We start from the raw sequence: 12,063 nt of genomic DNA, 5'->3' as shown, positions 1-12,063 counted from the left end.
GAACTTAAATCATAGATAAACCTACAGACAACATTTACATACAAAATTTGTCCATTCATATGCAGAAAACATAAATTCCTTTCGTAACTAAAAAACTATTAGTTAGATATTTTTGGGATTCGTATCGACGACATCGCTATTTTTAACGATCATGAAGTAATTTCTCGACATTGCTACCAAAAAAAAAATAATGCATAAAACATCTTTGTTGTTAAATTGTTTGAATGTCCTTCTGCGTTTGCGAATTAGTATAGATTTTGATGTATTTTTTGTAAAATATGGTTTTACATACAGTTCGATTAAGTGACATCTTTTGTTACGTTTAGGGCCGATTTTTCAATGCTTGGATAAAACTTATCCGTCCAATAAAGTATTACACGATAATATTTAAATTTCACGTAAACTGTCAAATACGGGCAATTAGAAAACGTTTTTAAAATGGTCGTTTTATACATTATTCGACGAATAAGTTTTATCCAAACATTGAAAAATCGGCCCTTAGATGAAAAAAGTTTGTTTTATCTACAAGATATGCTTCACAATTTCATAAAAAATTACCAATCTTCATGATTGGTGTCATCAGAATTAAATGAAAGAAATAGTATGATTTTGACTCTTTGTCTCTCTTTCAAACAAAATAATAAAAATACATTGAAAGCAAACGGAATGAAATATCCTTTATATTACAGGACGTAGCATTGGTGTATTTGCTTTCTGGAGCACTTTTGGTGTCGCAAAAAGTGGCTGAAGGCGAGGGGGAGGTTCACATGTTTACTGCTTATCCTGGTATGTCTCAATTGTTATAAGTTATATAAATTAAGTATAAATTATTATAATTACTGGCTTGTGAAATTTGGTGCTTTGAAATCCGACTTTAATTCTTTGAAATATGGTTAAATATATTTTGAGTATTGACCAAAGATCCTCTCTCATCTATTTAATTAAAATTTACAATATAGATAAGATAAAGGTCGGTTTTTTATATTTTTGAATAGTATGTTGTAGGAAATCCACATAGGATATGATATTTCACTAATCTTTAGTCGAGGTGGAAGACGATTTACTATTATGTAATATTTTCTCGCTGTGTTATTTTTATGTCTCTCATTAGTATTACTAATTATCGTCGTATTTTGATTTCCCATATTTTATCACCTTAAGACTACTATCAATATCAAAGAACTATCAGTTATTCAATAAGATAATGATGGAGTTATGCATTATTTTCTCAGCTATTTCTTTCTCTCTTTCTCATTAAGTAATCACTATGTTACTGTCTCGTTTCCACACAGGTGAAGTGGAAGGCGGTCTAGCAGTACTTACAGGCGAACCGAGTTTCTTCTCGATCCGAGCTAAACATTTCTCTCGAATCGGTCTTGTGCCAAAAAGCGCAGTGTACGGTATAATGCGTGACAGACCTTCCGTAGTGCTGCACATCGCTAGCTCCGTGGTCAGGCGTCTGTCGCCCTTTGTGAGACAAGTGGACTTCGCGCTTGACTGGGTTAGTATGGGAAATAAGAAAAAAAAGTGCCAAAAAAACAGAAGAAAAAAAAGCTCTGCTGAAAGTGACCAAATCCTCTCAAATTGACGAGAGCATTATTTGCAAAATCACTCTCAAATGGGACAATCCTTAAATCGTAGCAATCTATTTAACGATAGCATGATCGATGAGCCAAAATACATCACTATTTTATAGTCGCTATGTGAACGTACCAGATAGGACCAGGAACCCTAAAAGGAGAGCTATTGAACGTATTTCCTTTGAAAGCAACTTATATAATGTACATTTTACCTTTATCAAACAATAAACTAATATACTGAACCCTTCAGAAAGAAGAAAGCTAACAATCTCCTGACTGCATTTTGCAGCAAAACTTTTTCTCATAAAACCCATAATTTCCAGGTGTTCCTTGAATCAGGTCGTGCGGTATACAGGCAAGATGAAGAATCCGGTTCCACATTCATAGTGCTAAGTGGTCGATTGCGATCCGTTATAACACATCCGAATGGCAAGAAGGAACTCGTGGGGGAATATGGAAAAGGGGATTTGGTGGGGATTGTGAGTATTCGACGATTTAGATTTAGCTTTTGATATGCTGCGTGACAGATTAATAATTGTAAGTAGTGGCCTTAGAAATAGTTATAATTGAAGCGAAACTTCTTTATCGGGGTTGGAAAAAAATTAAGTGTAACATTTTTTCGTTACGCGTGACATTTTTCCGTTACGCGCCATCTTTTTCTTATCCCTAACACACGTGATTCGACGTATTTCTGTAAAGTTGCATATAGTAATTTTTTTTTGAAAAATAAGGTCATAAAGAAGTTTCACTTCTTACGTGTGTACACTAGTACACGCACACATTTTTTTCTATGTTGTTAATAACTTTATTTTTAGTACTCAATGAAATATCTGAATTTGACCTTCCCCAGGTGGAAATGGTAACCCAAACGCGTCGAAGCACAACAGTGATGGCGGTCAGAGATTCCGAACTGGCGAAGTTACCGGAGGGTTTGTTCAACGCGATCAAACTTCGATTCCCGGTTGTTGTCACGAGGCTTATCAATCTGTTGGGACATAGGATTTTGGGTGAGTTACTGAAGTTTGGTAATGTTTTGGATTGTGGTAAGGAGTAAATAGTACCGTCTTTTTCTTACGAATGGATTTAATGAAATTTTTTTGCGTTTTGAACCATTTTCTTTCCCATTTTTAACAGGAATTAGGAATAGAAAGAATGATAGCATTTATTTCAACATACAGAAACACACAAGAATGACATTATAAATAATGTTAATTACGATTTGAAGAAAAATATTTTAGGTTGCCTTCTCAAGGTTTCTGGCAAAACAACATTAGTTTAACAACACCAACAACATTAATCACATTTTTAACTTTATTAAACAGATTTTTCGTATACATATTTTGAAGTGGAACTTATTAAGGTGCGTTGAGAGTAAAATTTGAAGGTCGCATCATGGCATTACGGTCACGTCACGGATTAGGGTGACGATTTTGGTATCTTTGAATCTTGCCAAAGAAGTTTCACTTCTGACAAGTATGCTCGACTTACACGCCTTCAACTATATTAATTCTGCTAATCCATGGAAAATATTAACAGATTTTTACGTATATTTTTTGTTTTTTTTTTTCCAGGGTCCTGGCAAAAACCGACCGCCGGTCTGGGCGCGACGGGAATCGAATCCCGTCCCCTGCAGCACAACTTCTCCACCGTGGCAGTGGTGCCGGTCAGCGACGACGTGCCGCTCACCGCCTTCACATATGAGCTGTACCACTCGCTGTGTGCTATCGGTAACTGATCTATGTAATATATAGCTTGCTAGTAACGCGACGGGAATCGAATCCCGTCCCCTGCAGCACAACTTCTCCACCGTGGCAGTGGTGCCGGTCAGCGACGACGTGCCGCTCACCGCCTTCACATATGAGCTGTACCACTCGCTGTGTGCTATCGGTAACTGATCTATGTAATATATAGCTTGCTAGTAACGCGACGGGAATCGAATCCCGTCCCCTGCAGCACAACTTCTCCACCGTGGCAGTGGTGCCGGTCAGCGACGACGTGCCGCTCACCGCCTTCACATATGAGCTGTACCACTCGCTGTGTGCTATCGGTAACTGATCTATGTAATATATAGCTTGCTAGTAACGCGACGGGAATCGAATCCCGTCCCCTGCAGCACAACTTCTCCACCGTGGCAGTGGTGCCGGTCAGCGACGACGTGCCGCTCACCGCCTTCACATATGAGCTGTACCACTCGCTGTGTGCTATCGGTAACTGATCTATGTAATATATAGCTTGCTAGTAACGCGACGGGAATCGAATCCCGTCCCCTGCAGCACAACTTCTCCACCGTGGCAGTGGTCAATGAAAAAAAAGACGTGTGGCACTCGGGGACTGCCGCGGTAAAGCTATTGCATGCTATGCCTTCAAGCCACACCTCCGTGCCCGTCGGAGTGGGGAGCGTGAGGTTTTTTCGTTACGGAATTTCTCGATTCGGTCCCCGCGCTCAAGGCCCGCGATAGAGGCTATGCAATAGCTTAAAAAATATTTAAGAAAAGAATGTTGTTGCCACAAAAAGTCCAGCTTATGCCAAGCACGAGCCTAGCGTAGGTTTTTAACTAGATCTATAAGTAAAAATAATCTAGAACAAATACATATAATAATTAATAAAGTGGCTAGCTAATAAATAGGTGATTCACGCAAAGGTAGTCGGGTGTAAAGGTAGTTTTGGATTCTAGAAACTGAATAAAATAGTAATTAAATAAATTGCAATTTAACCTTTATTAATTTTTTTTTAATCACACGTTAAATGATATTTTTTTAACCAAGAAATTTATCTGAAATAATATTCTTCTGCAGGTCCCACAGTGCGATTAACATCGGATGTAATTAGGAAGCTCCTGGGACTAACCATAATGGATCCTAACAACGAGTACCGACTCAGTTCGTGGCTAGCGCAACAAGAAGACAAACATAAGGTAAAAAAATTGGTTGTCTGTAAAGTCGGTTTACTGACGATAGTTGAACGTGACAACGTCCGATTGTGCTTCTTTGTCGCTCGTTCCGCGCTCTCGCTCGCACTTCAAGCCTTACATGGAACGCCTCAGAGCGAGGTAACGCCGCATGAATCATGTTTTTTCGTGCGTGTAGCCGGCTCTATCGAATTATAATACGTTGTCACGTCAAAATTAATCAAGGTCTATTTAATAGACGATAAAGAATTATTTTTGTCAACGTGGCAAAGAAAGTCAATTCTCAATTTGTAGAGTGATCCTCAAGTGATTTCACCTTCATTTTTACTAGTTACGACTAGTACTGTGCCTTACTTATTTTTGTTAAAAATTAGGTCTACCTGTTTTTATAAGATAAAAATATTTCCGTCTTTCATCATCGTTTCTATTTTGCAACGCCAAAATATTTGCCAAAAAGATGGGCAAAAAGTCTTGGGCATTTTTTCCAAATCAACAAAGTAGATGATATCTAATCATTACAAATTTCGTAAATATTTTTCTTTTATTTATCTATATCTATTTATTTGAGTAACACCACATCTATACTTAATATTATAAAGCTGAAGAGTTTGTTTGTTTGAACGTGCTATTCTCAGGAAGTACTGGTCAGATTTGAAAAATTCTGTCGGTGTTAGATAGCCCATTCATCGAGGAACGCTATAGGCTATATATCACCCGCTAAGACCAACAGGAGCGAAGCCACACGGGTGAAACCGCGGAGCGCAGTTAGTCATACATAATACTTTATTTTGCAGGTGACCCTATACCAATGCGATCCAAGCCTCACGCAGTGGACGCAACGTTGTATCCGACAAGCCGATTGTATTCTCATCGTAGCGTTGGGTGATAAACAACCTGTTATTGGAAAAGTATGTATTATGTAGAATTTTTGAAGTGAAACTCCTTTACTGAACTTTATCGGGGTTGGAAAAAAAATTTAGTGTAACATTTTTTCGTTACGCGTGACATTTTTCCGTTACGCGCCATCTTTTTTTTATCCCTACCACGCGTGATTCGACGTTTTTCTGTAAAGTTGCATATTTTTTGAAAAAATAAGGTCATAAATAAGTTTCACTTCTTACGTGTGTACACTAGTACACGCACACATTTTTTTTTATAACTCAGGCCCCGGAAAGAACGACACGATAGAAAATCTATTGTGTCGTGGACCGATCGGGCTGCTTGGGGCTCAATGGGTTAAGTGAATTTAAATAAGAAAGTATTCCGTATAGTTTACGGATTTTATGAGTGATATAACGTTTTTTTTTTGGAATAAAAAACAAATATATATTATATACTAGCTTTCCGACCGCGGCTTCGCCCGCGTTTTCAGAGAAAAACCCGTTCCCGTAGGATTTCCGGGATAAAACCTATCCTATGTCCTTTCTCGGGTATCAAAATATATCTATACCAAATTTCATGCAAATTGGTTCAGTAGTTCAGGCGTGATTGAGTAACAGACAGACAGACAGAGTTACTTTCGCATTTATAATATTATAGTATGGATTCTCATTTCAGATCGAGAAAGAGATTGAACGTCTTGCGATTCGAACACAAAAAGAGCTGGTGCTACTACACCGTGAAGGTACCGTATTTCATAGTTTTATATTTAACTAGCTTACCGCCCGCGGCTTCGCCCGCTTTGTCTAAAACCTAATAAATTATTTACTTAAACTTTCCTCTTGAATCACTCTATCTATTACAAAAAACCGCATCAAAATCCGTTGCGTAGTTTTAAAAATTTAAGCATACATAGGGACAAAGAAAGCGACTTTGTTTTATATTTATACTAGAGGTCCGCCCCGGCTTCGCCCGTGGTACATATTTCGCAATAAAAGGTAGCCTATGTCCTTTCTCGGGTATCAAAATATCTCCATACCAAATTTCATGCAAATTGGTTCAGTAGTTAAGGCGTGTTTGAGTAACAGACAGACAGACAGAGTTACTTTCGCATTTATAATATTAGTATGGATTATAATATTATAATAACAATAATCCCAACCCCCCAGGTGGTGCGAACCCCACGGGCACGGTGCACTGGCTGAACATGCGCACGTGGGTCAGCCAGCACCACCACGTGCGCTGTCCGCACAGGATGTTCACGCGCAAGAGCCAGTATCGGATCGTGAGTATATCTGTGTTAATTGGTGATGAATGATGATCTAGTGGATAATGATTCGTTTGAAGGTTATATGTTGAGCTCAAGGGGAGTCCCGTCAGCGAAGCGGAGTAAAATTGGTTTGCAAGATCAAATTTTTCATGTACATATTTGCAATTATATGATGCTTTTAGTTTTCTAATATATCTATATAATCAATACACTTCAAGTTATTGCCTAAAAAGTGTGCTAATTTGTTACCCAACCACGTGTATTTTGCTCGATCATATAAAATCATTAAAATAGGCTAAAAAAAAAATCGAAAACGAATTATTTAATAATGAAATTTCTGACTTTGCAAATAATTTTTATATAAGGATATGTATTTTGATATACTGCAGAAAACGTGCTTAATTTTGGTTTTCAACTGAAGCCCTGTAATTATTAAATACATACATATTAGGTATATCTCGAATTTAACGTTGCCCAGCGTTTTCTTGACAAGCCGACGCGAGGAACGACTCGCGCAAACGGCGCGTTGAAATACCTCGCCTTAAGGGAATTGGCAAATGTTGTGTATATTATTTTATCAGGAGTGTTTGGTCTAAATGACGTTGGGAAAGTTTAAAAGTTTGCTGAAGAATTGACATAAAATTATGACCGATCTTTCCTTTTTTTTATCTTTTCTTTTGGTGTTGCGCTTTATTTCCTCTTCCTTCGAGCGGAAGAAACCTTTGTCTAATACAAAGTGGGGTCAAAATGGTGTCTAAAAGTGTTGATAACAAACAAACATTTTGCATGTTATGCGTGCTAAAATGAACTTTATCGTCATAATTTTAAATGTCAAATTCCAGAGCGAGCTGTACAGCAAAGTCCTGATGTCCGAAGCGAGCGTGCACTCAGACTTCAGCCGGCTAGCCCGTTGGTTAACTGGCACGTCGGTGGGGCTGGTGCTGGGAGGGGGTGGGGCCCGGGGCGCCGCGCACGTGGGGATGGTGCGCGCTATACAGGTGACGTGTGGGGACGTACGGGTGACGTGTGGGGACGTACAGGGGGCGTACAGGTGACGTGTGGGGACGTGTGGGGACGTAAAGGCGACGTGTGGGGACGTACAGGTGACGTGTGGGGACGTACAGGTGACGTGTGGGGACGTGTGGGGACATACATGTGACGTGTGGGCAAGTGTGGGTCATACATGTGACGTGTGGGGACGTGCAGGTGACGTGTGGGGACGTACGGGTGACGTGTGGGGACGTGCAGGTGACATGTGGGGACGTACATGTGACGTATGGGGACGTGCAGGTGACGTGTGGGGACATACACGTGACGTGTGGGCACGTGTGGGTCATACATGTGACGTGTGGGGACGTGCAGGTGACGTGTGGGGACGTGCAGGTGACGTGTGGGGACATACATGTGACGTGTGGGCACGTGCAGGTGACGTGTGGGGACGTACGGGTGACGTGTAGGGACGTACAGGCGACGTGTGGGGACGTACAGGTGACGTGTGGGGACGTACAGGTGACGTGTGGGGACGTACAGGTGACGTGTGGGGACATACATGTGACGTGTGGGCAAGTGTGGGTCATACATGTGACGTGTGGGGACGTGCAGGTGACGTGTGGGGACGTACGGGTGACGTGTGGGGACGTACGGGTGACGTGGGGACGTGCAGGTGACGTGTGGGGACGTACAGGTGACGTGTGGGGTCGTGCAGGTGACGTGTGGGGACATACATGTGACGTGTGGGCACGTGCAGGGGACGTACGGGTGACGTGTAGGGACGAACAGGGGACGTGTGGGGACATACAGGCGACGTGTGGGGACGTACGGGTGACGTGTAGGGACGTACAGGGGACGTGTGGGGACGTACAGGTGACGTGTGGGGACATACAGGCGACGTGTGGGTCATACATGTGACGTGTGGGGACGTACGGGTGACGTGAGGGGACATGCAGGTGACGTGTGGGGACATACATGTGACGTGTGGGCACGTGCAGGTGACGTGTGGGGACGTACGGGTGACGTGTGTGGACATGCAGGTGACGTGTGGGGACGTGCAGGTGACGTGTGGGGACGTACGGGTGCCGTGTGGGGACGTACGGGTGACGTGTGGGGACGTGCAGGTGACGTGTGGGGACGTACAGGTGACGTGTGGGGACGTGCAGTTGACGTGTGGGGACATACATGTGACGTGTGGGCACGTGCAGGTGACGTACGGATGGCGTGTGGGGACGTACAGGTGACGTGTGGGGACGTACAGGTGACGTGTGGGGACGTGCGGGTGACGTGTGGGGACGTACAGGTGACGTGTGGGGACGTAAAAGTGACGTGTGGGGACGTACACGTCACGCCACTCAAAGTAAACTAATTATTAAGTGAGGGTAGTTGGATCGAACATTGAACTATAGTGCATCTATTATTCCATCCATCCATGTAACGTGATGTTTTCTTAACTCTGAAAAAACAAAACAATTTTACGAATTACCTGACGCCTTCGTATTATTCTAGACTCTAGAACTTAATATATTCAATACAAAGTACTCATTTACTCAAATAAATATTACAGGAGGCCGGCATTCCTATAGACATGGTGGGTGGGGTCAGTATCGGTGCCTTCATGGGTGCTCTATGGTGTATGGACAGGAACATCACGAACATCACGCAGAAGGCGAGGGAGTGGTCGCAGGTTCGATGCGTTTTAAGTTAAAATTTCAGAAAAAAATCATAAGTTTTGTGATATTTTGTTGTTAATCCTACCGGCTAAATTAGTACCTATATTTTTAAACCTAGCACATATATTTGTAACCTAGTACATAATGTATTTTTAATTTCAAAAACCTTATATCTCGCTCACATGCTTTGATACCCATAAATATCAAAAAGGCAAACAAAAATTTTGACTTTACAATGTCGATGGCTTTCTTTATAAAACATAATATAAACTAACTAGATTCATCTTTAATTATAATCGAGCCAATTTAATAGGCAACATTTGACGTCTATCAATTTTATCTTCATAGGGTGGTAACCTGCTTATAAACATCGATTAAAGTGAATTAATCGATACGGGCTTGAAACATTTGTCAATCGAACTTGAAACACATGTCAATAATTTATGATGATTTTTATTCCCAAGCAATCAATGCATTCGATTCTAATTGTCAGATTTCGATTTTTAAAGTAACGTCTCCGGTATTTAAAAAGAAAAATGGTTTATTGACACAAAATTGTAGAGACGTCAGTTTTTTAAATCAAAAATTTTTTACTATGTTTAGAATGGTTTATCAGTCAAGTCAAATTCTAAAATTACTTGTATCGGTCATTATTATTATAAATATGTAATCGTAATTGAAAAAAGTTAAGCAAATGTGCAGTTCTAACAAAACGAAATATCATATTATTCTGTGTCGTCGTTACTAGGTTACTTTGTTGAATTTTGTTGAACTGTCAAATGTTGCCTATTAAAATGGCTCTACTATAATCATTTTCAGTGCAGGGTATTATAGTTCGTAGTACAATTTCAAAACTGTACTAATTTATCGGTTTTTCCTATACAATATTATATTAAAAGGACATCAAACGACTCTAAACCGTGTAAATCATTTACATATTTATTTAATTTATTTATTTATGACACTTTATTGTACATATTATAACAGGAATTTAAAATAAGTGAATAGATAAAATTGGAAAGTGTATAATAGGCGGCCTTATTGCTTAAAAGCAATCTTTTCCAGGCAACCATAAAAATAAAGGACATGTAAGACATTGGTAAAAGCGAGGACGCATCAAAAAGATTAAAAAAAAAGAATAGATAATACAAATAATTCATTACTAATTAAAGAATAGACATAGATAATTCAGTATATATTAATCAAGTGATATTTATATTATACATACAAATTAAATAAAAATAATAAGTTAAATACAAATTAATAAATATAATAATTAATAATCATTTAAAATTCCATACATCTTCAGAACAATATCTTTTTTTCCAGCGTATGACCCAATGGGGGAAACAACTCCTGGACCTCACGTACCCAGCGACCTCCATGTTCTCCGGCAAACAGTTCAACACCACAATAAAGGCCACCTTCGGGGAAGTGCATATTGAGGATCTGTGGCTGCCATACTTTACTGTGACCACGGATATCAGCTCGAGCTGTATGCGGGTGCATAGACATGGTGAGTTTGGGAAGGGAAAAAATTAAAAAAAATTGGTTGTTTGTAAAGTCGGTTTACTGACGATAGTTGAACGTGACAACGTCCGATTGTGCTTCTTTGTCGCTCATTCTGCGCTCTCGCTTGCACTTCAAGCCTGACATGGAACGCCTCAGAGCGAGGTAACGCCGCATGAGTCATGTTATTTCGTGCGTGCACCCGGCTCTATCGAATTATAAGACGTTGTCACGTCAAAAAAGATTGATTAATAGTTAAAGAGATTTAAGAAGAAATTACATAAAAATAACTAGAAAACAGAAGAAATTCGATCTTTGACCATATAAGAGTACTTTAACTTTGATATTTTTAAATGTATACAAACATTGCATAACTAATAAATAAAAATTAAATCATCACTAATTGAACTTGATGTTACGAAAACTTATTGCATCAATATATTTCAAATGCCGATATTTATCGTATATCCGGCTTGAAGGACCAAAATTTTTTCAAGAGATTATTTTTTAAATTTTTGCCATTTGCGCGTTATACGCATAAATGCCTATTTTTACAATTGACAAAAAATAATAATTTCTTTGAAATATGACTGTTTATTTTTGTGTGTACTAGAATAGTTATAAAATTTGACATCATATATTTAAATGTATCAAAATCACAGTGTTATTTCCAAATGAACAAGTGGGTTCCAATTTATTTAAGTTTTATTGAACATGACGAAAATACACAAATAGAAAAAAAAACATTTGTGTGAAAGTACAAAACCTATTCACTTGTATTTTCGTCATTTTTCATTCGGTAGACGCTAAAATGTTAGAAAAATTAACACAACACATTCATGGACAAAAGCTATTCAGTTGTATTTTCGTCATTTTTCATTCGGTAGACGCTAAAATGTTAGAAAAATTAACACAACACATTCATGGACAGGAAATTGTTTTTATTTTTTTTTTAACAATTTATTTTGCACCCTTACTAACCTGTGAAAATAACTAAAATGCATGGTTGTTTTTTTATTTTTTTATTTTAATTACCAATAGGTTGACAACTGCCGACCGGTACACGTTAAGCTTATCATGTGTCAGCTATGCTTCATGGTATCAATGATAATATGCGGATTGTCTATGCCACCATAGATCATCAATATCTATGGTGACAAGGCATTTTGAACCTTACCCCATTTTGTTTAAGACGATATTTTATTTTCACTATTGGTTTCGCCGCTACAGTGATTATTATTTCCCCCCTACAA

The 12,063-nt window shown here is 39.2% G+C and overlaps 1 protein-coding gene across 1 annotated transcript in view; it reads left to right on the top strand.

Annotated features, from left to right (window-relative positions):
* The window catches only part of sws (patatin like phospholipase domain containing sws), a 31,437-nt gene that overhangs the window by 10,601 nt on the left and 8,773 nt on the right, over positions 1 to 12,063 (top strand). Inside the window, exons 12-23 of the mRNA XM_090119366.1 lie at positions 690 to 786; positions 1,293 to 1,501; positions 1,904 to 2,059; positions 2,431 to 2,587; positions 3,152 to 3,307; positions 4,377 to 4,495; positions 5,284 to 5,397; positions 6,047 to 6,113; positions 6,538 to 6,653; positions 7,481 to 7,636; positions 9,196 to 9,315; positions 10,631 to 10,817. Of these exons, the coding sequence (XP_089975492.1) occupies positions 690 to 786; positions 1,293 to 1,501; positions 1,904 to 2,059; positions 2,431 to 2,587; positions 3,152 to 3,307; positions 4,377 to 4,495; positions 5,284 to 5,397; positions 6,047 to 6,113; positions 6,538 to 6,653; positions 7,481 to 7,636; positions 9,196 to 9,315; positions 10,631 to 10,817 (1,654 nt within the window). The remainder of the gene's footprint in view (positions 1 to 689; positions 787 to 1,292; positions 1,502 to 1,903; positions 2,060 to 2,430; positions 2,588 to 3,151; positions 3,308 to 4,376; positions 4,496 to 5,283; positions 5,398 to 6,046; positions 6,114 to 6,537; positions 6,654 to 7,480; positions 7,637 to 9,195; positions 9,316 to 10,630; positions 10,818 to 12,063) is intronic.

This window comes from Colias eurytheme, chromosome 3 (assembly GCF_061535395.1).
Source record: "Colias eurytheme isolate Ceu_HAF_F1 chromosome 3, ilColEury1 Martin Lab GWU primary, whole genome shotgun sequence".
Lineage (NCBI taxonomy): Eukaryota > Metazoa > Arthropoda > Insecta > Lepidoptera > Pieridae > Colias > Colias eurytheme.
The sequence above is the reverse complement of the archived record's forward strand: the minus strand, read 5'-3'. Positions and strand labels throughout refer to the sequence as shown.